Source organism: Manacus candei, unplaced genomic scaffold (genome assembly GCF_025592945.1).
Source record: "Manacus candei isolate 608988 ecotype Guabito, Panama unplaced genomic scaffold, ASM2559294v1 h1tg000045l, whole genome shotgun sequence".
NCBI lineage: Eukaryota > Metazoa > Chordata > Aves > Passeriformes > Pipridae > Manacus > Manacus candei.
Genome location: NW_026138093.1, coordinates 1211928 through 1238911, shown reverse-complemented (window position 1 = coordinate 1238911; position 26984 = coordinate 1211928). Strand labels below are relative to the sequence as shown.

General features: G+C 51.9%; 1 protein-coding gene, 1 long non-coding RNA gene and 2 pseudogenes across 3 annotated transcripts in view; 1 reads left to right on the top strand and 3 right to left on the bottom strand.

The window, feature by feature from the left end:
- Nucleotides 1-26984, bottom strand: part of LOC127474808 (uncharacterized) — a 1366245-nt pseudogene that overhangs the window by 227243 nt on the left and 1112018 nt on the right.
- The window catches only part of LOC127474840 (zinc finger protein 883-like), a 177877-nt pseudogene that overhangs the window by 110110 nt on the left and 40783 nt on the right, over nt 1-26984 (top strand).
- Nucleotides 23514-24844, bottom strand: LOC127474961 (uncharacterized). Its single transcript, XR_007906013.1, has 4 exons — nt 24729-24844; nt 24511-24629; nt 23910-24301; nt 23514-23592 (listed from the first exon to the last, which is right to left on the bottom strand). It is a non-coding gene; the product is annotated as an uncharacterized LOC127474961 (long non-coding RNA).
- The window catches only part of LOC127474847 (PHD finger protein 7-like), a 165410-nt gene continuing 163936 nt past the window's right edge, over nt 25511-26984 (bottom strand). The window contains exons 5-7 of one of the 2 annotated variants that reach the window (XM_051796157.1): nt 26802-26920; nt 26201-26630; nt 25511-25648 (exon numbers count right to left, since the gene is read on the bottom strand). In XM_051796157.1, coding sequence (XP_051652117.1) covers nt 25555-25648; nt 26201-26630; nt 26802-26920 — 643 coding nt within the window. In that variant the 3' untranslated portion in view covers nt 25511-25554. The remainder of the gene's footprint in view (nt 25649-26200; nt 26631-26801; nt 26921-26984) is intronic. The other variant, XM_051796156.1, reaches the window with a different exon arrangement.

The following is a 26984-nucleotide window of genomic DNA, read 5'->3' as shown; positions in this document are numbered from 1 at the left end:
CCACCAGGAAAAAAGTCTGGATCCTTTGGTTTCAGGTTGTTGGGGCAGCCTGGGCACTTCTTGGGCAGGAACAGTTTTCTGTAGTGGCATCTTTTGTCTGGCAGGAATCCTCATTTGGAGTAAGTTTTTCATGAGGTGGGACCGGCCATTGCAGCGCAGGGCTGAAAAGAGGGAAGAGCAGCTCTTGCCCTAAGGAAAAAAAGTCTGGAAGCTTTGGTTTTGAGGTTCAATTGTTAGTGTAGCCTGGGCACTTCATGGGCAGCAAGAGTTTTCTGTGGTGGCACCTTTTGTCTGGCAGGCATCTTCATTTGCATTTAATTTTCCAGGAGCTGGGCCGGGCCATTGCAGCGCAGGCCTGAAAAAAGGGAACAGCAGTTCTTTCCACCAGGAAAAAAAGTCTGGAACCTTTGGTTTCAGGTGTAGTTGGTGTAGCCTGGGCACTTCTTGGGCAGGAAGAGTTTTCTGTGGTGGCACCTTTTGTCTGGCAGGAGTCCTCATTTGGAGTAAATTTTTCGGGAGGTGGGACGAGCCATTGCAGAGCAGGGCTGAAGAAATGGAACAGCAGCTCTTTCCACCAGGAAAAAAAGTCTGGAACCTTCATTTGGGAATGCAGTTATTGGGGCACCCTGGGAAGTTCTTAGGAAGCAAAGAGCTTTCTGTGCTGGCACCTTTTGTCTGGCAGGAATCTTCATTTGGATTCAACTTTTTAAAAGGTGGGACCGGTCATTGCAGAGCAGGGCTGAAAAAAGGGAACAGCAGCTCTTTCCACCAGGAAAAAAGTCTGGAAGCTTTCGCTTTGAGGTGCAGTTGTTGGGGCACCTGGGCACTTCTTGGGCAGGAACAGTTTTCTGTAGTGGCATCTTTTGTCTGGCAGGAATCCTCATTTGGAGTAAGTTTTTCATGAGGTGGGACCGGCCATTGCAGCACAGGGCTGAAAAGAGGGAACAGCAGCTCTTGCCCTAAGGAAAAAAAGTCTGGAAGCTTTGGTTTTGAGGTTCAATTGTTAGTGTAGCCTGGGCACTTCATGGGCAGCAAAGAGCTTTCTGTGCTGGCACCTTTTGTCTGGCAGGAATCTTCATTTGGATTCAACTTTTTAAAAGGTGGGACCGGTCATTGCAGAGCAGGGCTGAAAAAAGGGAACAGCAGCTCTTTCCACCAGGAAAAAAGTCTGGATCCTTTGGTTTCAGGTTGTTGGGGCAGCCTGGGCACTTCTTGGGCAGGAACAGTTTTCTGTAGTGGCATCTTTTGTCTGGCAGGAATCCTCATTTGGAGTAAGTTTTTCATGAGGTGGGACCGGCCATTGCAGCGCAGGGCTGAAAAGAGGGAAGAGCAGCTCTTGCCCTAAGGAAAAAAAGTCTGGAAGCTTTGGTTTTGAGGTTCAATTGTTAGTGTAGCCTGGGCACTTCATGGGCAGCAAGAGTTTTCTGTGGTGGCACCTTTTGTCTGGCAGGCATCTTCATTTGCATTTAATTTTCCAGGAGCTGGGCCGGGCCATTGCAGCGCAGGCCTGAAAAAAGGGAACAGCAGTTCTTTCCACCAGGAAAAAAAGTCTGGAACCTTTGGTTTCAGGTGTAGTTGGTGTAGCCTGGGCACTTCTTGGGCAGGAAGAGTTTTCTGTGGTGGCACCTTTTGTCTGGCAGGAGTCCTCATTTGGAGTAAATTTTTCGGGAGGTGGGACGAGCCATTGCAGAGCAGGGCTGAAGAAATGGAACAGCAGCTCTTTCCACCAGGAAAAAAAGTCTGGAACCTTCATTTGGGAATGCAGTTATTGGGGCACCCTGGGAAGTTCTTAGGAAGCAAAGAGCTTTCTGTGCTGGCACCTTTTGTCTGGCAGGAATCTTCATTTGGATTCAACTTTTTAAAAGGTGGGACCGGTCATTGCAGAGCAGGGCTGAAAAAAGGGAACAGCAGCTCTTTCCACCAGGAAAAAAGTCTGGAAGCTTTCGCTTTGAGGTGCAGTTGTTGGGGCACCTGGGCACTTCTTGGGCAGGAACAGTTTTCTGTAGTGGCATCTTTTGTCTGGCAGGAATCCTCATTTGGAGTAAGTTTTTCATGAGGTGGGACCGGCCATTGCAGCACAGGGCTGAAAAGAGGGAACAGCAGCTCTTGCCCTAAGGAAAAAAAGTCTGGAAGCTTTGGTTTTGAGGTTCAATTGTTAGTGTAGCCTGGGCACTTCATGGGCAGCAAGAGTTTTCTGTGGTGGCACCTTTTGTCTGGCAGGAATCTTCATTTGGATTCAACTTTTTAAAAGGTGGGACCGGTCATTGCAGTGCAGGGCTGAAAAAAGGGAACAGCAGCTCTTTCCACCAGGAAAAAAGTCTGGAAGCTTTGGCTTTGAGGTGCAGTTGTTGGGGCACCTGGGCACTTCTTGGACAGGAAGAGTTTTCTGTGGTGGTATCTTTTCTCTGGCAGGAGTCCTCATTTGGAGTAAATTTTTCGGGAGGTGGGACGAGCTATTGCAGAGCAGGGCTGAAGAAATGGAACAGCAGCTCTTTCCACCAGGAAAAAAAGTCTGGAAACTGGTTTGGAGGTGCAGTTATTGGGGCAGCCTGGGAAGTTCTTAGGAAGCAAAGAGCTTTCTCTGGTGGCACCTTTTGTCTGGCAGGAATCTTCATTTGGATTGAATTTTTTTAAAGGTGGGACCGGTCATTGCAGCGCATGGCTGAAAAAAGGGAACAGCAGCTCTTTCCCTAAGGAGAAAAAGTCTGGATCCTTTGGCTTCAGGTGTAGCTGGTGCAGCCTGGGCACTTCTTGGGCAGCAAAGAGCTTTCTGTGGTGGCACCTTTTGTCTGGCAGGAATCTTCATTTGGATTCAACTTTTTAAAAGGTGGGACCGGTCATTGCAGAGCAGGGCTGAAAAAAGGGAACAGCAGCTCTTTCCACCAGGAAAAAAGTCTGGATCCTTTGGTTTCAGGTTGTTGGGGCAGCCTGGGCACTTCTTGGGCAGGAACAGTTTTCTGTAGTGGCATCTTTTGTCTGGCAGGAATCCTCATTTGGAGTAAGTTTTTCATGAGGTGGGACCGGCCATTGCAGCGCAGGGCTGAAAAGAGGGAAGAGCAGCTCTTGCCCTAAGGAAAAAAAGTCTGGAAGCTTTGGTTTTGAGGTTCAATTGTTAGTGTAGCCTGGGCACTTCATGGGCAGCAAGAGTTTTCTGTGGTGGCACCTTTTGTCTGGCAGGCATCTTCATTTGCATTTAATTTTCCAGGAGCTGGGCCGGGCCATTGCAGCGCGGGCCTGAAAAAAGGGAACAGCAGTTCTTTCCACCAGGAAAAAAAGTCTGGAACCTTTGGTTTCAGGTGTAGTTGGTGTAGCCTGGGCACTTCTTGGGCAGGAAGAGTTTTCTGTGGTGGCACCTTTTGTCTGGCAGGAGTCCTCATTTGGAGTAAATTTTTCGGGAGGTGGGACGAGCCATTGCAGAGCAGGGCTGAAGAAATGGAACAGCAGCTCTTTCCACCAGGAAAAAAAGTCTGGAACCTTCATTTGGGAATGCAGTTATTGGGGCACCCTGGGAAGTTCTTAGGAAGCAAAGAGCTTTCTGTGGTGGCACCTTTTGTCTGGCAGGAATCTTCATTTGGATTCAACTTTTTAAAAGGTGGGACCGGTCATTGCAGCGCAGGGCTGAAAAAAGGGAACAGCAGCTCTTTCCACCAGGAAAAAAGTCTGGAAGCTTTGGCTTTGAGGTGCAGTTGTTGGGGCACCTGGGCACTTCTTGGACAGGAAGAGTTTTCTGTGGTGGTATCTTTTCTCTGGCAGGAGTCCTCATTTGGAGTAAATTTTTCGGGAGGTGGGACGAGCTATTGCAGAGCAGGGCTGAAGAAATGGAACAGCAGCTCTTTCCACCAGGAAAAAAAGTCTGGAAACTGGTTTGGAGGTGCAGTTATTGGGGCAGCCTGGGAAGTTCTTAGGAAGCAAAAAGCTTTCTCTGGTGGTACCTTTTGTCTGGCAGGAATCTTCATTTGGATTGAATTTTTTTAAAGGTGGGACCGGTCATTGCAGCGCAGGGCTGAAAAAAGGGAACAGCAGCTCTTTCCCTAAGGAGAAAAAGTCTGGATCCTTTGGCTTCAGGTGTAGCTGGTGCAGCCTGGGCACTTCTTGGGCAGCAAAGAGCTTTCTGTGGTGGCACCTTTTGTCTGGCAGGAATCTTCATTTGGATTCAACTTTTTAAAAGGTGGGACCGGTCATTGCAGAGCAGGGCTGAAAAAAGGGAACAGCAGCTCTTTCCACCAGGAAAAAAGTCTGGATCCTTTGGTTTCAGGTTGTTGGGGCAGCCTGGGCACTTCTTGGGCAGGAACAGTTTTCTGTAGTGGCATCTTTTGTCTGGCAGGAATCCTCATTTGGAGTAAGTTTTTCATGAGGTGGGACCGGCCATTGCAGCGCAGGGCTGAAAAGAGGGAAGAGCAGCTCTTGCCCTAAGGAAAAAAAGTCTGGAAGCTTTGGTTTTGAGGTTCAATTGTTAGTGTAGCCTGGGCACTTCATGGGCAGCAAGAGTTTTCTGTGGTGGCACCTTTTGTCTGGCAGGCATCTTCATTTGCATTTAATTTTCCAGGAGCTGGGCCGGGCCATTGCAGCGCAGGCCTGAAAAAAGGGAACAGCAGTTCTTTCCACCAGGAAAAAAAGTCTGGAACCTTTGGTTTCAGGTGTAGTTGGTGTAGCCTGGGCACTTCTTGGGCAGGAAGAGTTTTCTGTGGTGGCACCTTTTGTCTGGCAGGAGTCCTCATTTGGAGTAAATTTTTCGGGAGGTGGGACGAGCCATTGCAGAGCAGGGCTGAAGAAATGGAACAGCAGCTCTTTCCACCAGGAAAAAAAGTCTGGAACCTTCATTTGGGAATGCAGTTATTGGGGCACCCTGGGAAGTTCTTAGGAAGCAAAGAGCTTTCTGTGGTGGCACCTTTTGTCTGGCAGGAATCTTCATTTGGATTCAACTTTTTAAAAGGTGGGACCGGTCATTGCAGCGCAGGGCTGAAAAAAGGGAACAGCAGCTCTTTCCACCAGGAAAAAAGTCTGGAAGCTTTGGCTTTGAGGTGCAGTTGTTGGGGCAGCCTGGGCACTTCTTGGGCAGGAACAGTTTTCTGTAGTGGCATCTTTTGTCTGGCAGGAATCCTCATTTGGAGTAAGTTTTTCATGAGGTGGGACCGGCCATTGCAGCGCAGGGCTGAAAAGAGGGAAGAGCAGCTCTTGCCCTAAGGAAAAAAAGTCTGAAAGCTTTGGTTTTGAGGTTCAATTGTTAGTGTAGCCTGGGCACTTCATGGGCAGCAAGAGTTTTCTGTGGTGGCACCTTTTGTCTGGCAGGAATCTTCATTTGGATTGAATTTTTTAAAAGGTGGGACCGGTCATTGCAGCGCAGGGCTGAAAAAAGGGAACAGCAGCTCTTTCCACCAGGAAAAAAGTCTGGAAGCTTTGGCTTTGAGGTGCAGTTGTTGGGGCACCTGGGCACTTCTTGGACAGGAAGAGTTTTCTGTGGTGGCATCTTTTCTCTGGCAGGAGTCCTCATTTGGAGTAAATTTTTCGGGAGGTGGGACGAGCTATTGCAGAGCAGGGCTGAAGAAATGGAACAGCAGCTCTTTCCACCAGGAAAAAAAGTCTGGAAACTGGTTTGGAGGTGCAGTTATTGGGGCAGCCTGGGAAGTTCTTAGGAAGCAAAGAGCTTTCTGTGGTGGCACCTTTTGTCTGGCAGGAATCTTCATTTGGATTGAATTTTTTTAAAGGTGGGACCGGTCATTGCAGCGCAGGGCTGAAAAAAGGGAACAGCAGCTCTTTCCCTAAGGAGAAAAAGTCTGGATCCTTTGGCTTCAGGTGTAGCTGGTGCAGCCTGGGCACTTCTTGGGCAGCAAAGAGCTTTCTGTGGTGGCACCTTTTGTCTGGCAGGAATCTTCATTTGGATTCAACTTTTTAAAAGGTGGGACCGGTCATTGCAGAGCAGGGCTGAAAAAAGGGAACAGCAGCTCTTTCCACCAGGAAAAAAGTCTGGATCCTTTGGTTTCAGGTTGTTGGGGCAGCCTGGGCACTTCTTGGGCAGGAACAGTTTTCTGTAGTGGCATCTTTTGTCTGGCAGGAATCCTCATTTGGAGTAAGTTTTTCATGAGGTGGGACCGGCCATTGCAGCGCAGGGCTGAAAAGAGGGAACAGCAGCTCTTGCCCTAAGGAAAAAAAGTCTGGAAGCTTTGGTTTTGAGGTTCAATTGTTAGTGTAGCCTGGGCACTTCATGGGCAGCAAGAGTTTTCTGTGGTGGCACCTTTTGTCTGGCAGGCATCTTCATTTGCATTTAATTTTCCAGGAGCTGGGCCGGGCCATTGCAGCGCAGGCCTGAAAAAAGGGAACAGCAGTTCTTTCCACCAGGAAAAAAAGTCTGGAAGCTTTGGTTTCAGGTGTAGTTGGTGTAGCCTGGGCACTTCTTGGGCAGGAAGAGTTTTCTGTGGTGGCACCTTTTGTCTGGCAGGAGTCCTCATTTGGAGTAAATTTTTCGGGAGGTGGGACGAGCCATTGCAGAGCAGGGCTGAAGAAATGGAACAGCAGCTCTTTCCACCAGGAAAAAAAGTCTGGAACCTTCATTTGGGAATGCAGTTATTGGGGCACCCTGGGAAGTTCTTAGGAAGCAAAGAGCTTTCTGTGGTGGCACCTTTTGTCTGGCAGGAATCTTCATTTGGATTCAACTTTTTAAAAGGTGGGACCGGTCATTGCAGCGCAGGGCTGAAAAAAGGGAACAGCAGCTCTTTCCACCAGGAAAAAAGTCTGGAAGCTTTGGCTTTGAGGTGCAGTTGTTGGGGCACGTGGGCACTTCTTGGACAGGAAGAGTTTTCTGTGGTGGCATCTTTTCTCTGGCAGGAGTCCTCATTTGGAGTAAATTTTTCGGGAGGTGGGACGAGCTATTGCAGAGCAGGGCTGAAGAAATGGAACAGCAGCTCTTTCCACCAGGAAAAAAAGTCTGGAAACTGGTTTGGAGGTGCAGTTATTGGGGCAGCCTGGGAAGTTCTTAGGAAGCAAAGAGCTTTCTGTGGTGGCACCTTTTGTCTGGCAGGAATCTTCATTTAGATTGAATTTTTTTAAAGGTGGGACCGGTCATTGCAGCGCAGGGCTGAAAAAAGGGAACAGCAGCTCTTTCCCTAAGGAGAAAAAGTCTGGATCCTTTGGCTTCAGGTGTAGCTGGTGCAGCCTGGGCACTTCTTGGGCAGCAAAGAGCTTTCTGTGGTGGCACCTTTTGTCTGGCAGGAATCTTCATTTGGATTCAACTTTTTAAAAGGTGGGACCGGTCATTGCAGAGCAGGGCTGAAAAAAGGGAACAGCAGCTCTTTCCACCAGGAAAAAAGTCTGGATCCTTTGGTTTCAGGTTGTTGGGGCAGCCTGGGCACTTCTTGGGCAGGAACAGTTTTCTGTAGTGGCATCTTTTGTCTGGCAGGAATCCTCATTTGGAGTAAGTTTTTCATGAGGTGGGACCGGCCATTGCAGCGCAGGGCTGAAAAGAGGGAAGAGCAGCTCTTGCCCTAAGGAAAAAAAGTCTGGAAGCTTTGGTTTTGAGGTTCAATTGTTAGTGTAGCCTGGGCACTTCATGGGCAGCAAGAGTTTTCTGTGGTGGCACCTTTTGTCTGGCAGGCATCTTCATTTGCATTTAATTTTCCAGGAGCTGGGCCGGGCCATTGCAGCGCAGGCCTGAAAAAAGGGAACAGCAGTTCTTTCCCCCAGGAAAAAAAGTCTGGAAGCTTTGGTTTCAGGTGTAGTTGGTGTAGCCTGGGCACTTCTTGGGCAGGAAGAGTTTTCTGTGGTGGCACCTTTTGTCTGGCAGGAGTCCTCATTTGGAGTAAATTTTTCGGGAGGTGGGACGAGCCATTGCAGAGCAGGGCTGAAGAAATGGAACAGCAGCTCTTTCCACCAGGAAAAAAAGTCTGGAACCTTCATTTGGGAATGCAGTTATTGGGGCACCCTGGGAAGTTCTTAGGAAGCAAAGAGCTTTCTGTGGTGGCACCTTTTGTCTGGCAGGAATCTTCATTTGGATTCAACTTTTTAAAAGGTGGGACCGGTCATTGCAGAGCAGGGCTGAAAAAAGGGAACAGCAGCTCTTTCCACCAGGAAAAAAGTCTGGATCCTTTGGTTTCAGGTTGTTGGGGCAGCCTGGGCACTTCTTGGGCAGGAACAGTTTTCTGTAGTGGCATCTTTTGTCTGGCAGGAATCCTCATTTGGAGTAAGTTTTTCATGAGGTGGGACCGGCCATTGCAGCGCAGGGCTGAAAAGAGGGAAGAGCAGCTCTTGCCCTAAGGAAAAAAAGACTGGAAGCTTTGGTTTTGAGGTTCAATTGTTAGTGTAGCCTGGGCACTTCATGGGCAGCAAGAGTTTTCTGTGGTGGCACCTTTTGTCTGGCAGGAATCTTCATTTGGATTCAACTTTTTAAAAGGTGGGACCGGTCATTGCAGCGCAGGGCTGAAAAAAGGGAACAGCAGCTCTTTCCACCAGGAAAAAAGTCTGGAAGCTTTGGCTTTGAGGTGCAGTTGTTGGGGCACCTGGGCACTTCTTGGACAGGAAGAGTTTTCTGTGGTGGTATCTTTTCTCTGGCAGGAGTCCTCATTTGGAGTAAATTTTTCGGGAGGTGGGACGAGCTATTGCAGAGCAGGGCTGAAGAAATGGAACAGCAGCTCTTTCCACCAGGAAAAAAAGTCTGGAAACTTTGGTTTGGAGGTGCAGTTATTGGGGCAGCCTGGGAAGTTCTTAGGAAGCAAAGAGCTTTCTGTGGTGGCACCTTTTGTCTGGCAGGAATCTTCATTTGGATTGAATTTTTTTAAAGGTGGGACCGGTCATTGCAGCGCAGGGCTGAAAAAAGGGAACAGCAGCTCTTTCCCTAAGGAGAAAAAGTCTGGATCCTTTGGCTTCAGGTGTAGCTGGTGCAGCCTGGGCACTTCTTGGGCAGCAAAGAGCTTTCTGTGGTGGCACCTTTTGTCTGGCAGGAATCTTCATTTGGATTCAACTTTTTAAAAGGTGGGACCGGTCATTGCAGAGCAGGGCTGAAAAAAGGGAACAGCAGCTCTTTCCACCAGGAAAAAAGTCTGGATCCTTTGGTTTCAGGTTGTTGGGGCAGCCTGGGCACTTCTTGGGCAGGAACAGTTTTCTGTAGTGGCATCTTTTGTCTGGCAGGAATCCTCATTTGGAGTAAGTTTTTCATGAGGTGGGACCGGCCATTGCAGCGCAGGGCTGAAAAGAGGGAACAGCAGCTCTTGCCCTAAGGAAAAAAAGTCTGGAAGCTTTGGTTTTGAGGTTCAATTGTTAGTGTAGCCTGGGCACTTCATGGGCAGCAAGAGTTTTCTGTGGTGGCACCTTTTGTCTGGCAGGCATCTTCATTTGCATTTAATTTTCCAGGAGCTGGGCCGGGCCATTGCAGCGCAGGCCTGAAAAAAGGGAACAGCAGTTCTTTCCCCCAGGAAAAAAAGTCTGGAAGCTTTGGTTTCAGGTGTAGTTGGTGTAGCCTGGGCACTTCTTGGGCAGGAAGAGTTTTCTGTGGTGGCACCTTTTGTCTGGCAGGAGTCCTCATTTGGAGTAAATTTTTCGGGAGGTGGGACGAGCCATTGCAGAGCAGGGCTGAAGAAATGGAACAGCAGCTCTTTCCACCAGGAAAAAAAGTCTGGAACCTTCATTTGGGAATGCAGTTATTGGGGCACCCTGGGAAGTTCTTAGGAAGCAAAGAGCTTTCTGTGGTGGCACCTTTTGTCTGGCAGGAATCTTCATTTGGATTCAACTTTTTAAAAGGTGGGACCGGTCATTGCAGAGCAGGGCTGAAAAAAGGGAACAGCAGCTCTTTCCACCAGGAAAAAAGTCTGGATCCTTTGGTTTCAGGTTGTTGGGGCAGCCTGGGCACTTCTTGGGCAGGAACAGTTTTCTGTAGTGGCATCTTTTGTCTGGCAGGAATCCTCATTTGGAGTAAGTTTTTCATGAGGTGGGACCGGCCATTGCAGCGCAGGGCTGAAAAGAGGGAAGAGCAGCTCTTGCCCTAAGGAAAAAAAGTCTGGAAGCTTTGGTTTTGAGGTTCAATTGTTAGTGTAGCCTGGGCACTTCATGGGCAGCAAGAGTTTTCTGTGGTGGCACCTTTTGTCTGGCAGGCATCTTCATTTGCATTTAATTTTCCAGGAGCTGGGCCGGGCCATTGCAGCGCAGGCCTGAAAAAAGGGAACAGCAGTTCTTTCCACCAGGAAAAAAAGTCTGGAACCTTTGGTTTCAGGTGTAGTTGGTGTAGCCTGGGCACTTCTTGGGCAGGAAGAGTTTTCTGTGGTGGCACCTTTTGTCTGGTAGGAATCTTCATTTGGATTCAACTTTTTAAAAGGTGGGACCGGTCATTGCAGCGCAGGGCTGAAAAAAGGGAACAGCAGCTCTTTCCACCAGGAAAAAAGTCTGGAAGCTTTGGCTTTGAGGTGCAGTTGTTGGGGCACGTGGGCACTTCTTGGACAGGAAGAGTTTTCTGTGGTGGCATCTTTTCTCTGGCAGGAGTCCTCATTTGGAGTAAATTTTTCGGGAGGTGGGACGAGCTATTGCAGAGCAGGGCTGAAGAAATGGAACAGCAGCTCTTTCCACCAGGAAAAAAAGTCTGGAAACTGGTTTGGAGGTGCAGTTATTGGGGCAGCCTGGGAAGTTCTTAGGAAGCAAAGAGCTTTCTGTGGTGGCACCTTTTGTCTGGCAGGAATCTTCATTTGGATTGAATTTTTTTAAAGGTGGGACCGGTCATTGCAGCGCAGGGCTGAAAAAAGGGAACAGCAGCTCTTTCCCTAAGGAGAAAAAGTCTGGATCCTTTGGCTTCAGGTGTAGCTGGTGCAGCCTGGGCACTTCTTGGGCAGCAAAGAGCTTTCTGTGGTGGTACCTTTTGTCTGGCAGGAATCTTCATTTGGATTCAACTTTTTAAAAGGTGGGACCGGTCATTGCAGAGCAGGGCTGAAAAAAGGGAACAGCAGCTCTTTCCACCAGGAAAAAAGTCTGGATCCTTTGGTTTCAGGTTGTTGGGGCAGCCTGGGCACTTCTTGGGCAGGAACAGTTTTCTGTAGTGGCATCTTTTGTCTGGCAGGAATCCTCATTTGGAGTAAGTTTTTCATGAGGTGGGACCGGCCATTGCAGCGCAGGGCTGAAAAGAGGGAACAGCAGCTCTTGCCCTAAGGAAAAAAAGTCTGGAAGCCTTGGTTTTGAGGTTCAATTGTTAGTGTAGCCTGGGCACTTCATGGGCAGCAAGAGTTTTCTGTGGTGGCACCTTTTGTCTGGCAGGCATCTTCATTTGCATTTAATTTTCCAGGAGCTGGGCCGGGCCATTGCAGCGCAGGCCTGAAAAAAGGGAACAGCAGTTCTTTCCACCAGGAAAAAAAGTCTGGAACCTTTGGTTTCAGGTGTAGTTGGTGTAGCCTGGGCACTTCTTGGACAGGAAGAGTTTTCTGTGGTGGCACCTTTTGTCTGGCAGGAGTCCTCATTTGGAGTAAATTTTTCGGGAGGTGGGACGAGCCATTGCAGAGCAGGGCTGAAGAAATGGAACAGCAGCTCTTTCCACCAGGAAAAAAAGTCTGGAACCTTCATTTGGGAATGCAGTTATTGGGGCACCCTGGGAAGTTCTTAGGAAGCAAAGAGCTTTCTGTGGTGGCACCTTTTGTCTGGCAGGAATCTTCATTTGGATTCAACTTTTTAAAAGGTGGGACCGGTCATTGCAGCGCAGGGCTGAAAAAAGGGAACAGCAGCTCTTTCCACCAGGAAAAAAGTCTGGATCCTTTGGTTTCAGGTTGTTGGGGCAGCCTGGGCACTTCTTGGGCAGGAACAGTTTTCTGTAGTGGCATCTTTTGTCTGGCATGAATCCTCATTTGGAGTAAGTTTTTCATGAGGTGGGACCGGCCATTGCAGCGCAGGGCTGAAAAGAGGGAAGAGCAGCTCTTGCCCTAAGGAAAAAAAGTCTGGAAGCTTTGGTTTTGAGGTTCAATTGTTAGTGTAGCCTGGGCACTTCATGGGCAGCAAGAGTTTTCTGTGGTGGCACCTTTTGTCTGGCAGGCATCTTCATTTGCATTTAATTTTCCAGGAGCTGGGCCGGGCCATTGCAGCGCAGGCCTGAAAAAAGGGAACAGCAGTTCTTTCCACCAGGAAAAAAAGTCTGGAACCTTTGGTTTCAGGTGTAGTTGGTGTAGCCTGGGCTCTTCATGGGCAGCAAGAGTTTTCTGTGGTGGCACCTTTTGTCTGGCAGGAATCTTCATTTGGATTCAATTTTCCAGGATGTGGGACCGGCCATTGCAGAGCAGGGCTGAATAAAGGGAACAGAAGCTCTTTCCACCAGGAAAAAAGTCTGGAAGCTTTGGTTGTGAGGTGCAGTTGTTGAGACAGCCTGGGCACTTCTTGGGTAGCAAGAGTTTTTTGTAGTGGTACCTTTTGTCTGGCAGGAATCTTCATTTGGAGTAAATTTTCCAGGAGGTGGGACCGGCCATTACAGTGCAGGGCTGAAAAAATTGAACAGTAGCTCTCTCCACCAGGAAAAAAAGTCTGGAAGCTTTGGCTTTGAGGTGCACTGCGTTGGAAATACTGTCCACCTCTTGGGCAGCAAAGAACTTTCTGTGGTTGCACCTTTTGTCTGGCAGGAATCTTCATTTGGATTCAATTTTGAGAGTCAATTTGGCCATTTCAGCACAGGGTTGAAAAAAATGGGAAATAGCAGCCCTTTCCCCCAGGAAAGAAAGTCTGGATCGTTTGGCTGTGAGGTGCAGTTGTTGGGGCAGCCTGGGCACTTCTTGGGCAGCAAGAGATTCCTGTGGTGGCACCTTTTGTCTCTGAGGTGTTTTTTCCCTGTTAAGCAAGTCCCTTATCGCATCAATCACAGAGCACTGGGACTGCTCACAGGGCATGATGAAGGAACACAGCAGCAGTGTGGAAAGAGGAGGTAGAAAAATACATTCCTGAATCTAATTGCCTTCTTCAGTTAGAGAAATTGCTAATCTTGTGACATGATTTGTACTGGACCCTTCTAAGGATGTACTTTTGCCCAGACCTTTTGCTCCAGATGTGCCAGCTACACCCAATGAAACCAGAGAGAATCTCAGCAAAGCCAAAAATCAGCTCTTATGGCACTTGGCACTCTATGGGGTTTGGCACTGGAGCTCAATCTCTCTGGGATGGCTGGTCCAGAACAGTTCATTTAATGAATGGTGCTGTTGCTGAACTTCCCTGGGCACATTGCAATTGGCTACTGAGGCTGAAAGGTTTCCTCGAAGGATTTTTATCTTTTGAAACTACAGGCTGAATTTTAGGGATAAACTCCAGTATTCTGAAAGTGGAAAGTTGATCAAACAGAAAAGACTGTTTCTTCTACAACAGATTTGAAATAGTCCACTTGTAAAAATCACAAAGCTTGAAGTCTACTCAGCAGAGCTGATTCCTCATCTGCACTGATCATCAGCAACTGGCCTCTCTCCTATTTCAGGGTCTCATCTGTGTACACTGGATTAAGGCCTCCTCACTTCTTAAGAAAAGTAGTGTTATAAGCTCACAGTTCTGGCAAGGTTTCCTTAGCAGATGGGTTGAAAAGCAAAACTTTGTTGCCATGACTAACGAATGCAGAGCCCAAGGTTGTTTGTGGTGCTAGCTTTGCTCCACTGTCTAATAACTCTGTCCAGATCAGTGCTGGCAACAAGAATTCCAGGTTAACGCTTGTTTCATTTTTCAGGCTTTGCATTTCAAGAACGGGGAGTTTTTATTGGAAACTCTGCCATGGCTGTCAGTAACAGCCTTGGAAAACAGCTTTTCTTATTTCTGAGGGAGAAGTTTCCAACCCAGCTTTGGAGTATGCAAATAGTTGAATGACTTGTTGTACAATTGGAAATAAAAATCAATACATTTGGTCTGATTAATGTCTTAAGTTATATTTGGCTAAAGAGTTCTTTTCTTGTTACCTTCTTTAAAAAATAGGACCCATAAGCAGAAAGGTGATCTCCTAAAGTGTTGCAACCTTTTAAGTCCACTTGTTGCCACACAACAATAGCATGCCAATATCACATCCAAAGATACAGAATCTTACAGAGATACACACAAATATAGACCTATACATATCTATGTATGCATATCTATCTACCTATACATATCTATACATATCTATACAAATACACACAAGAAAGTTTGGGGTTCCTGATGACAGTTCTACACGGGTAATGAACAGAGGACTGGTTTGATGTGTCATACAACTGTGGGGACCATGAATGTAAGCTCTGAGCTTTACTTTATTGTTTCGTTTTGTAACTGCCTGCCTTCCCTTTGGGGGGAACACAGGCCTCTATTTTGCACGCTCTGTTTTGTTTCACTTGGCAGTGTAGACTAGGGGCAGAAGAGTTTTTGGAGCCAAACAGCTCGATCCAGATTCAGTTCCTTTAGTGGTGCCTAAAACTCAGGAGCTGGACTCCACGGTGCCGGTGGGACCCTCCCAACTCAGCACATTCCATGATTCCATCAAGTGCAACTGTCAGCCCAGCACTGCCCCAGCAACCCCCAAACCACTAAAGCGTGTCAGCCATGGCCAGATGCAGGCGCCTCTGAAACACCTGCCGGGGTGCTGGCTCCGCCTGGGCAACCCATTGCAGTGCCCGAGCCCCCCCCGAAAAACACAGCGAGAAACCTTTGTCCAGGAGCTGACCTGAAGCTCCCCTGCCTCAGCCTCGGGCCACGTCCCCCGCTCCTCCCAGCGCAGGCTCCTTTCCAGCAGCCCCCTCGGCAGAAGGCGGCTCAGGGCTCCCCTCTGCCCCCCCGGCCGGCTCCGCTCCGGCCCCGCTCCCGCCACGGCCCCGCTCGGCTCTGCACGGGGAGGGAACGCGCCCAGCCCCGGCCTGACACCCCCGGGGGCCGCTCACTGGGGGACTGTCCCCGGGACTCACAGCCCGGGGGTCACTTGACAGGGGTTGTTCACCGCGGGTCATTCACCGGGGGTCCCTCCGCAGGGGTCACTTACCGGGGCTTCTTCCCCGCGAGTCGCTCACCGGGTGTCACTTACTGGGCGTCGCTCACCGGGGGTCGCTCACCAGCGGCCACTCGCCGGGGGCCGCACACGGGGGGTCCCTCCCCCGGGGCCGCGCACCGGGGACCACTCGCCGGGGGTCTCGGGGCCGCTGCCCGGGGTCTCTGCCCGGGGGCCGCTCAGCGGCAGCGCTCCCGCTCCCGGCCCCGCCCCGCCCGCTCCCACCCAAACCCCACCAACCGCCCCTCTCGGCCCCGCCCCCGCCCCGCCCAAGCCCCGCCTCGCCCCGCCCACTCCGCCGCCTCCCATTGGCTGCGCACGTTCGGCCCTGGAGCGAGGAGCGCGCGGGGAGCGTTGCCTGGAAACCGGCCAGGGAATCCCGGGAATCCTCGAGGCGCCGCCGCTGCCCCCCCACTCCTGGAGCAGCGGCCGGGCCCGCCCGGGGAGCGGGCACTCAGCGCCCGGCTGCGGCCGCCAAAACGGGCAGGGAAGCAGGCGCGCGGGAGGCGGGCTTCGGGCCCCGGGCAGCGAGGAGCCCTTAACTGATATTTGGCTAAAGAGTTCTTTTCTTGTTACCTTCTTTAAAAAACAGAACCCACAAGCAGAAAGGCGATCTCCTAAAGTCTTGTAACCTTTTAAGTCCACTTGTTGCCACACAACAACAGCATGCCAATATCACATCCAAAGACACAGAATCTTACAGAGATACACACAAATACGGATCTATACATAGGTATGTGTATATATACATATCTATACAAATACACACAAGAAAGTTTGGGGGTCCTGATGACAGTTCTACATGGGTAACAGCGGACTGGTTTGATGTGTCATACAACTGTGGGGACCATGAATGTAAGCTGTGAGCTTTGCTTTATTCTCCCGGTTTGCAACTGCCTGCCTTCCCTTTGGGGGGAACACAGGCCTCTATTTTGCACGGTCTGTTTTGTTTCACTTGGCAGTGTAGACTAGGGGCAGAAGAGTTTTTGGAGCCAAACAGCTCGATCCAGATTCAGTTCCTTTAGTGGTGCCTAAAACTCAGGAGCTGGACTCCACGGTGCCGGTGGGACCCTCCCAACTCAGCACGGTCCATGATTCCATCAAGTCCAACTGTCAGCCCAGCACTGCCCCAGGAACCCCCAAACCACTAAAGCGTGTCAGCCATGGCCAGATGCAGGCGCCTCTGAAACACCTGCCGGGGTGCTGGCTCCGCCTGGGCAACCCATGGCAGTGCCCGAGCCCCCCCGAAAAACACGGCGAGAAACCTTTGTCCAGGAGCTGACCTGAAGCTCCCCTGCCTCAGCCTCGGGCCACGTCCCCCGCTCCTCCCAGCGCAGGGTCCTTTCCAGCAGCCCCCTCGGCAGAAGGCGGCTCAGGGCTCCCCTCTGCCCCCCCGGCCGGCTCCGCTCCGGCCCCGCTCCCGCCACGGCCCCGCTCGGCTCTGCACGGGGAAGGAACGCGCCCAGCCCCGGCCCGACACCCCCGGGGGCCGCGCACCGGGGGACTGTCCCCGGGGCTCACTCACCGGGGGGCCCTCCTCGGGGGTGACTTACCGGGGCTCCCTCCCCGGGGTCACTTGCCAGGGGTTGTTCACCGCGGGTCATTCACCGGGGGTCCCTCCGCAGGGGTCACTTACCGGGGCTTCTTCCCCGCGAGTCGCTCACCGGGTGTCACTTCCTGGGCGTCGCTCACCGGGGGTCGCTCACCAGCGGCAACTCGCCGGGGGCCGCACACGGGGGGTCCCTCCCCCGGGGCCGCGCACCGGGGGCCACTCGCCGGGGGTCTCGGGGCCGCTGCCCGGGGTCTCTGCCCGGGGGCCGCTCAGCGGCAGCGCTCCCGCTCCCGGCCCCGCCCCGCCCGCTCCCACCCAAACCCCACCAACCGCCCCTCTCGGCCCCGCCCCCGCCCCGCCCAAGCCCCGCCTCGCCCCGCCCACTCCGCCGCCTCCCATTGGCTGCGCACGTTCGGCCCTGGAGCGAGGAGCGCGCGGGGAGCGTTGCCTGGAAACCGGCCAGGGAATCCCGGGAATCCTCGAGGCGCCGGCGCTGCCCCCCCACTCCTGGAGCAGCGGCCGGGCCCGCCCGGGGAGCGGGCACTCAGCGCCCGGCTGCGGCCGCCAAAACGGGCAGGGAAGCAGGCGCGCGGGAGGCGGGCTCCGGGCCCCGGGCAGCGAGGAGCCCTAAAAAGAACAAAAGTGTTGAAAGAGAGGGAACTCATCGCACCGTCACAGAACAGGCTGAGGTGGAAGGGACCCACGATGAGCGTCGAATCCGAGCCTTTGCCCGGCACAGCACCGACCCCAAGAGTCACACCGTGTGCCTGAACTCTGCCAGATCACAGTCCAGCATCAGCTTCATGTGCCGTGAGGCCCCACGTGTGTGTTTGCTCCCCGTGTCTAGTGGGAGAGATGACACTCCCTTGGAGTGGAATAAAGATTATCCTAGACTGGAACTGGCAGCTGTGATAAACTGTATCCTGAGAGCATTTAACTGGTAGCAGTTTTCCCTGGGCTCTAGCTTGCTATTTATTATAGTTATTTGCAGACAGGAAAGGGGAGAGAATTAAAAAATCTCTTTCTCCTTGCCCCCTCCACAACAAGTTTGAGGACATGTGGGTGTTGAAACATAGCTTAACAAACAGTCCAGCCTTGAGAGAGTGGGGAGAGCACAGGGGGGCTCAGTTTAACCGTTTGTCTGGTTTTCTTCCTTTCTAAGGAGGATTTATTTTTCTCAGGTGGGAAATTGCCAACAATAGACAGCAAAATCAGACTGCAGTTCAGAGATCACACTCATCTCCGTGGAACCAGATCAAGAGAATGCTGTGGGTACAGTGAAGCCACCCCTGTACATTTGGGGTGGGCTGGGGAGTGCATGTGAGGCATGTGAGTTGTTGCTCTCCTGTGCAAAAGGTCTGTAAGGGTCATGCAGTTACACTGAGCTGGATCCTGCATCCCATTAGGGTTTGTTAGGATACTGTGGGGTTGTTTGTTGAGTGATCTGGCACATTCCAACCTTCTGGAGGGGGGGCTTCAAAACTAAATTCAGCATATGATTCTGTATGGGAGGTACATGGCTTTTGTCTCAGGTTTGATGGGGTTGATCATTACAGCAGCTAAATGGCCTCTACAGGTCTTGATAATAGGATTTTTCTCTCTTCTTTTTATTTAAGAACAGGAATAATTTTTAAAAATAGGTTTTCTCAAGAGAGGGAATTCTGCTGGTTGCAGCTGCTGCTGTGGCTGCATTTAGTCTTCACTTCTGGGTTATCTCTGTATCCAAGCAGGTGCCAGGGGCACTACTAAGTTGTTCCACAACATTGATCCATGCATCTTGCATTATGCTGTGTTTATACTGCTTCTTATCCATGAAGGTTTTTTAGTATGAAATTGTAGAAGTGCTTTTTATCTCACTTTAAAAAAAAAAAGGGGGGGCAGGACACACAGCAAAGATTATCTTGTACAGTTTGGGGTTTGTTTGGAGGAATTGAATGTTTCCCAAGAAAAACACACCATAACTTTCTGATTTTTTCCTCCATCTTGCTTGTGTCCATATTGAGACTGTGTAGGTTTTGGAGACTTTTTCCCCCCAATTTTTGGGCCACCTTGCCTTCTGATGTCACACAGATCAACCCAGGATGACAGGACACATGGAAGACTTGTGTCCACAAATCCCATGGGCAACCTGCCCAGAGAGCTCTGAATTGCTTTGCACAGCTCTGACCAAGGACCGATGATGGGCATGTGATTTTTAAGAAACAGATCAGTATCAGACTGGAAATGTGTTGGTGCACACCTGTTCATTAATACTTTCCCTTAAATGGCCTGTTTTCTGTACAGCATCACTCCTGGGACTCTAGCAGGGGCAGTTTTAAGGCAGAAGATGATTGTAAATAAATTTTCAGAGGTGTTTTGGAGAGTCCCTTATTGCTGTCGGAGGTGGCTGTTGGACAATTCATTTGGGAGGGTGACTTGCATGCTTTGTTGTAAGAGTGACTCCAGAATTCAGGAGCATTGGCAAGTGCAGTGAGATGAGTCTGAGGCTGTGGATCACATGGGACTGTTTCCTCCCTGCTCTCTTTTAGGATGAAATTTGCAGGGAGATGGTTTATGTGTATCATTCCTTAAGGAACAGGAGAGACACTCCCATGATGGGGACAGATGACACTGGCAGTGAGGATGGCACGGCCCAGGTTTGTTCCTGCAGACACCCCAAAACTTATCTTTCCATGGTGGGTTTTGCTGCATGAGATGAGCTTGCCCAGAATGGCATCAGGGCCTGGGTTCTGCCGTGATCCTCAGCACCCAGAGCCTTTCTGCCCAGCCCTGCAGTGCCCAGAGGAGCTGAGGCTGCACCACAGAGGCAGTTTAACAGTGGAACTGAGCAATGTGATCTCATGCTTAATTAAACACTCGAGATGTTAACAGGATTTCTGGTGCATGCCTTATGGCCCAGTGAGCAAAGCTACTGGAGCAACTAAAACCAGCTCTTACTGGTGTGTCCTTAGCACATCCTCTACTGAGGCTACTGGATAGGCCAGCAGATATTCCCTAGGGATCACTGCCATGCTAAACCCGTGTTAGATTCTGTATCCAATGGAACACACTGCAGGGGTGTTCATTTTAGGGTAGGGTGGGTCAGCACTGTGAGTAAAGACCTACCTTGTTCTGAAATGTACTTTTCAGGTTGTCTCTGTTCCTGCTCGCAGGTACAGTGTGCTTTTGCTGGGTCATAAATCCTTCCTAAGCATGGCTTTGAGCTTTGGAACCTTTATTTCTGCTTTTTTGGCAGTGAGATGCTGTGTCATAGCTCTGTGATCCGAAACACTCGAATGGCAAAACAGGGCACAGTCTGTCCTTGTCTCGGTAATTACAGCAAGGCTTTTTGCCTGGCACTTATTTTTCTTTGGAAGTAAATCTCACTGGTCCTCCAGAACTGAGGTTGTACACTGGCACCTGAACAACATGTGCAGATCCCAGAATATTCCTTCTTGCCCTTGAAGACTCCAGGCCTGGGAATGGAGCTCCTCTGTGCTTGTGTCAAACTATATCCAAAGACTGCGTGTGGCAGCTAGAAATAAACTTCTGTGAGCTTCCAGAAATAATGGGTAGGGCTAGGCAAGAGTGTAAGTTTAAGGCTATTTAATTCTTCCGTGTGTAAACCACAGGAGAAAGCCACGTGCTGTAAACATCCCCACCTCCAAAAGCGTGCTGGAACACGGAATAGAGTTCAGCATTTTCCCTACGAAGATAAAACAGGCCTGGATAAAACCGAGTCTTCTGGAGAATGCTCTCAGTGACACCAGTGCCATGTGGGAAGGGAGCACATTCCTGCTGCTCCCTCCCCACAACCTCACACACTGCTGTGCAATAAGGACACTGCTCTCAGCTGAAGGATTTGTTTTCTGTTTCTTCTTCCCCAGCAGACTCACGGGCTGCGCTTTCCTTTGTCATACTTGGAAGCACTGAAGCAGATTTGGAGGAGCAGCACTGTTCATGTTAAAGAGCTTAACCTCACCTCAGATGAAGAGAAGGCAAACCTTGCCTTGTCCCTGTGGAGTGAATGTCTGATTGAAGTTCTTTGATGCTTCTGTGAATTAGCTGCTCCTCTACAGGAGTGTTTCTGTCTATTAAGCATCTCCTGAGAGCGAGGCTTATTAAATTACTTTTTTATCCATCCAGCCTCTGGTTTGTGGTGCTGTCTAAACAAATACTTGCTTTTCTTTCCTCAGTTTTAGGAAACTGGGCATGGGGAAAAACAGGTAAGCTGCTCACTGTCTAGTGAGCTACAGCTCCATGTCTGGGGATGCACAAAGTCACTCCTAGTAACACCAATGCTGTGGTATCCCCTTCCATCTGGAGAGCTGCTAAAGTTATACATGGGGCAGGATCCAGAACCTTGGGCATAGAACAGTAACTTGTTTTTTTTCATTTGTAAAGTTCAGCAGCAAGAAAACACGTTTGTTCAGTTTGACTGTCCTGACAGGACAGAAGCTTCTCAGTAGAAACTGTGTGTGTGTAAGTTTGTTTGGATACATGTCCGGAATAAAGACAAGTGCCAGAAATATTCAAACGCACAAAATATCTTTTATTACAGTGAGAATAATAATAATAGTAATAAACTTAGCAAGAGGAATTAAAAACTAAAAAGGATACAAAATAACTACCTTATTGGGTGGAATTAAAACAAATACTACAAACAGCATTTAATACAGTATTAACTAGTGAAAAGGGATACCAAAAAAGGATCTTAACACAATATTATGGATAACACGATATTGGTTAGTAAAAGGGGAAATTAAGGGAAAAAATAGTATAAACATAAAAGGGGAATTAAAGGAACACAAAAAGGATATTAAAAAGTTTGTTCTCTCAGTTGCTTCCTATCAAAAACTGTGCTTACCCACACAGACAGGCCAGGGCTGCCAGGATCTGCAGCAGCTGGTCGGTGCCCGTGCTTAGCGGGCGTCCCCGCGGAGCAACACAGTCTCCATGGCAGGATGAGGATCGCTCACCCCAGCAGTCCTGACACCCCATTTTATCAGTTCCACATTACACTACGTAGGGCCAGTACCCAGTATAAGGTGATGCCTGAGTGGCAGCCAAACACCGCCTGATCATTACCTCATGGCAACAGTCTGCGCATGCCCTACTTGTGGGGCAAGGGGCGAGCGACCCCTGCCCACATAATCTTCCTCCCATCATCATCTTTCTCACCCCTATGTATGACCTCTACCATAGTGTTTCAAGGGTAGATGTATCTATCTTGCAATATGTAGCAAAACCAAGGAAGAACTCAGCTCTGATAATAGGGAATATCAAGCTGACTTGCTAAAAAGCACAATGGACCTTACAATTAGCTTCTGCCATAAGTTACATTGTACCATACTCTAGCTGGTTTCACATCCTAATATGACTTCGTTCTCACGCCTCTATGCTCCATTGATCATCTAATTCAAAAATATCCCCCTTACAGCTCTTAGAGCGGGAAGCGGTCGCCGCTCGGTCACAGCCCACAGATGTGCCTGGGGAAGAGGCTGCCCCGGCAACACCGCCGTGCGTGGGCAGCGGGGGCCGCCCTGAGGGGAACTCCGCCCTGGCACCGCCGGGGCCGCCCTGAGGGGAACCCCGCCATGGCACCGCCGGGGCCGCCCTGAGGGGAACCCCGCCGTGACACCGCCGGGGCCGCCCTGAGGGGAACGCCGCCATGGCACCGCCGGGGCCGCCCCGAACAGCCGGGCTGCGGCTGCCCACACCTGAGGGGAACCCCGCCATGGCACCGCCGGGGCGCTCCTGCCCCCGGGCCGCCGGCAGCAGGGACAGGACGGCGCTGACAACACCCCGCCACTGCTTCCCTGCCTTCAGTGCATCAAGGCGGTGGCACCGCTGCATTGCAAAACATTCCAAACGTCTCCCTTGCAACACCAAGGGGAAACCATAGAATAGGAAGGAAAGGAAAGCTGTGCCAAAAGCCAAGGGGGATGAAAGGGAAACCTGAACAAAGATACTACTAAGCCCTGGGCTTTGCAATAGCCTCCAATGTGTCAGGTGAAGCATTAGGATGAAACAATCTACTAAACGCTGCGACATCAGAAGTGCCATTTGCATAATTTTGCAAATACACAAAAATATTTTAAAAAGCAGTCCTATACATTTATTGAAGTGATTTGATAAGTTGCTGACAGAACCAGTTTCACATCTGTGATGTTCTTCATGCTTCCTGGCTGGGGGTGCATCTCCCAGCACTTGGGGCTGCCACACGGCTCCTGTCACGGCAACTTCTGTTGATAACAGCTGGGGTTGCACAGCCATCACATTCCCAGCTGGTTATGATGTCCCTCAGGCCAGAGCACTGTCCTGGGGTGTCCTTGGCAGCACAGGAGGAGCACAGGAACAGTTCCCAGGGCCTGGGGAAGCAAACGGGTTCATGGAGGTGCTGAGCTCTTCTCCTGGGTCCTTCTGCTTCAAGCCCTGCAGAGCCCTGGGGTGCAGCTTTGGCAACTTACCCCTCCTCTGCCTCCTGCCTGCCTCCTGGAAAAAGGCACTCCCTGGCATCGCAGTGCCTGTGTCTGTCTCCGAGCTGGGCAAATGCATTACAGCCCTCCCCTCATGGTGGTCTGATGGGAAAAGGAAAAATGATGAGCTCCCTCTGCCCTGGCATTGGGCAGGTGCAGGGTGTCCCTGCTCTTCCTGCTGTGCCATCCCAGCAGGAGATGGTGGCCCCACTCTGGGCACAGATGCAGCAGCTCTGGAAAGAGCAGAGCAGCCCCATCAGCTGCAGCCTCAGGGCCTCCTCCTTATCCCAGAGCTGGTTGGAAGGGCTGGGCTTTCTTGCTTGGGGTCTGGGCTAAGCTCCAGCAAATCTCACCTGGCAAAAATCTCCCTGCTCTTGTCAGGCTCTCACCTTCTGTGCTTCCCAGGAGACTACATCTAGGATATCCCTTCGGAGAAAACCCTGGAATCCTATGCGATCATCATTGTGCAGAGGAAGGTGGCTGGCAAAAAACTGTAGAAAAAAAGACACGTACTGATGAGGAGAGAGTGGCAGGGACTGCCTGTCAAAACATGAAGCAACTCACCAGGCAGAACACGTGGGCACAGAGCCCATTTATCTGGATTTTTTCTCCACAGAAGTCCGGGTCAGCCTCTGATTGTTGACACAGCAGGCATGCTGGAGGGGAGAGAGACCATGGCACCTCTGCAGGGCTGGGGCAGCTTCCCTGCGGGATCGACCCCAAGAGCTGCTCTGTCCCTGCCTGGCTGGCTGAAGGGCAGGGCTGGAGGCCTTGGGGAGGACGGGACATTGTGGGCACGGGTGTCCCAGCAGGTGTCCCCTGCCCCAGCTGGGCCCCACTTGCTGAGGAAAGGAGGGTCCCAGCCCCGGGATGCCTGGACAGCTCCTGCCTCCCCGTGCCACTGCTCCTGGCCCCATGCTGCCCGCCCGGACAGCCCCTCTGCCAGGCTGAGGGAGGGGCACTTTGCTCTCACCTGGCTCCCTCCCTTCGGGGGGCTCCTCCTCCCTGTCTGACGTGGGACGTGTCAGCGGTGGGTCCCTGTCTCACCATCCCACCGGTGAGTGGAGCTCCCAGCACTGGGTGCTCTAACACGGCTCCTGTCACGGTGACTTCAGGATCTGCTGGATGAATTTGGGGTCTGACACTGCTGGTGGGAGCGGTTTCACCTGCAGTCAGCACTCCGACTGCTGGAGCAGCTGCTGTCCTCAGTTGCTGGGAAGCTGCTCTGGGATGACCCCAATGTTACCTGACTGTCAGGGCTGGAGCTGCTCGTCTTTTGTGAGAGGGATTTGCCTGTCGGTTTGTATGGAGTTTGCTCGTAGTGGGGTTGATGGTCTCCTATTCCTTGGTGTTGTCAGAAGAGTCCTTCATGAGAGCAACAAGCTCTGGGTCTTAACTGGATGCTGTGAGGGGAAGCAGGAGGGTCAAGGCTGCTCCAGGCCCTGGATAAGATAGGCCAGAGCAGTGTCTCCAGTCCTCCTGGAGCAGACAGGCTCTGCCAAGCCAACCCTGGACACCCCTTGCCAGGCCCAGGGGCACCAGGCCCAGGGTCAGCAGGGTGCTTTGCCTTTTACCTGTGCCCAGACCAGCACAGCCATCACATTCCCAGCTGGTTATGATGTCCCTCAGGCCAGAGCACTGTCCTGGGGTGTCCTTGGCAGCACAGGAGGAGCACAGGAGCAGTTCCCAGGGCCTGGGGAAGCAAACGGGTTCATGGAGGTGCTGAGCTCTGCTCCTGGGTCCTTCTGCTTCAAGCCCTGCAGAGCCCTGGGGTGCAGCTTTGGCAACTTACCCCTCCTCCTCTGCCTCCTGCCTGCCTCCTGGAAAAAGGCACTCCCTGGCATCGCAGTGCCTGTGTCTGTCTCCGAGCTGGGCAAATGCATTACAGCCCTCCCCTCATGGTGGTCTGATGGGAAAAGGAAAACTGATGAGCTCCCTCTGCCCTGGCATTGGGCAGGTGCAGGGTGTCCCTGCTCTTCCTGCTGTGCCATCCCAGCAGGAGATGGTGGCCCCGCTCTGGCCACAGATGCAGCAGCTCTGGAAAGAGCAGAGCAGCCCCATCAGCTGCAGCCTCAGGGCCTCCTCCTTATCCCAGAGCTGGTTGGAAGGGCTGGGCTTTCTTGCTTGGGGTCTGGGCTAAGTTGCAGCAAACCTCACCTGGCACAAATCTCCCTGCTCTTCTCAGGCTCTCACCTTCTGTGCCACCTGGTTGACTGCATGTAGGATATCCTTGGGAGAAAGCCCTGGAGTCCTACTTGATCATCATTGTGCTGAGCAAGGTGGCTGGCAAAAAACTGCAGGAAAATGAACCTCACTGATGAGGAGAGAGTGGTAGGGACTGCCTGTCAAAAAATGGAGGGAGCCCACAGAGCAACTCACCAGGCAGAACTCGAGGGCACAGATCCCATGTTTCTGCATTTTCTCCCCGCAGATGTCCGAGTCAGCCTCTGATCTCCGACACAGCAGGCATGCTGGAGGGGAGAGAGACAATGGCCCCGGGCATGGCACCTGTACTGCCCGCCCCGACAGCCCCTCTGCCAGGCTGAGGGAGGGGCACTTTGCTCTCACCTGGCTCTCTCCCTTCCAGGCCTCCTCCTCCCTGGCTGACGTGGGACGTGTCAGCGGTGGGTCCCTGTCTCACCATCCCACCGGTGAGTGCGCCTGGCAGTACTTGGTGCTCTAACACGGCTCCTGTCATGGGGACTTCTGGATCTGTTGGATGAATTTGAGGTCCGACGCTGCCGGCGGCAGTGCTGTTGCCTTTGGGAAGTCCTGGCTGCTGTCTCCCTTGAGTTTCGCCTCCCAGCACTCGGTGCTGGCGTGCAGTTCCTGTCAAGGGGACTTCTGGAGCGGCCGGATGGATCTGGGGTCTGACGTTGCAGGCGGGAGCGGTTTCGCCTGCGGGATGTCCCTGATTCTTCCTGGCTGGGGATGCGGCTCCCAGTACTTGGTGCTCTCACACAGTTTCTGACACGGCGACTCCTGGACCGGCTGGATGGATCTGGGGCCTGATGTTGTTGGCGGGAGCGATTTTGTGTGCCGGATGTCCTTGATGTCTCCCGGCTGTGGCTGCTCCTCCCAGCACTGGGTGCTCTCACCTGGCTCCTGTCACGGCGACTTCTGGACCGGCCGGATGGATTTGGTGTCTCACGTTGCAGGCGGGAGCGGTTTCGCCTGCGGGATGTCCCTGATGGTCTCTGCCTGGTCCTGCGCCTCCCAGGACTTGGTGCTGTCACATGAGTCCTGTCCAGGGGACTTCTGGACCGAAAGTGTGCAGTTTGGGCCCGACGTTGCCGGCGGGGGTGGTTTTGCCGGCGGTCAGGCCCCCGACTGCTGGAGCAGCTGCTGTCCTCAGTTTCTGTGAAGCTGCTCTGGGATGACCCTGATGTTATCTGACTGTCAGGGCTGGAGCTGCCCGTCCCCTGTGAGGGGGATTGCAGAGGCTGCTCCGATGTTGCCTGTCGGTTGGTACGGCGCTTGCTGGTCTGTGGTGCTGAAGATGCAGGGGCTGGCACCTGGGTGCTGGTGCTGGGGCTGACGGTCTCCAGTGGTGCAGAACTGGGAGACAGCCCTGATAGCACCAGGTTTCCTGTGTTGGGGCTGATGGTCGCGGGTTCCCTGGAGCCATCACAAGGCTCCAGTCCTGGCTGTCTGGCCACGCTGACACCAGCAAGCCCCGACTCATCTCGTGTGGCTGTGAGGGGAAGCAGGAATGTCAAGGCCACCCCAGACCTGGGGCAGGATAGGCCAGAGCAGTGCCTCCAGCCCTCCTGGAGCTGACAGGTTCCGCCAAACCCACCCTGAGCACCCACTGCCATACCCAGGGACACCAGGCCCAGGGTCAACAGGGTGCTTTGCCTCTTACATGTGCCCAGGCCAGCACAGCCATCACATTCCCAGCTGGTTATACTGTTCCTCAGGCCAGAGCAGCGTCTGTGAGTGCCCTCAGCAGCACAGGAGGAGCACAGGAGCAGTTCCCAGGGCCTGCAAAAGCAAACGGGTTCATGGAGGTGAGGACAAAGTGTCCAAAGCATGGGATTATCTTTCT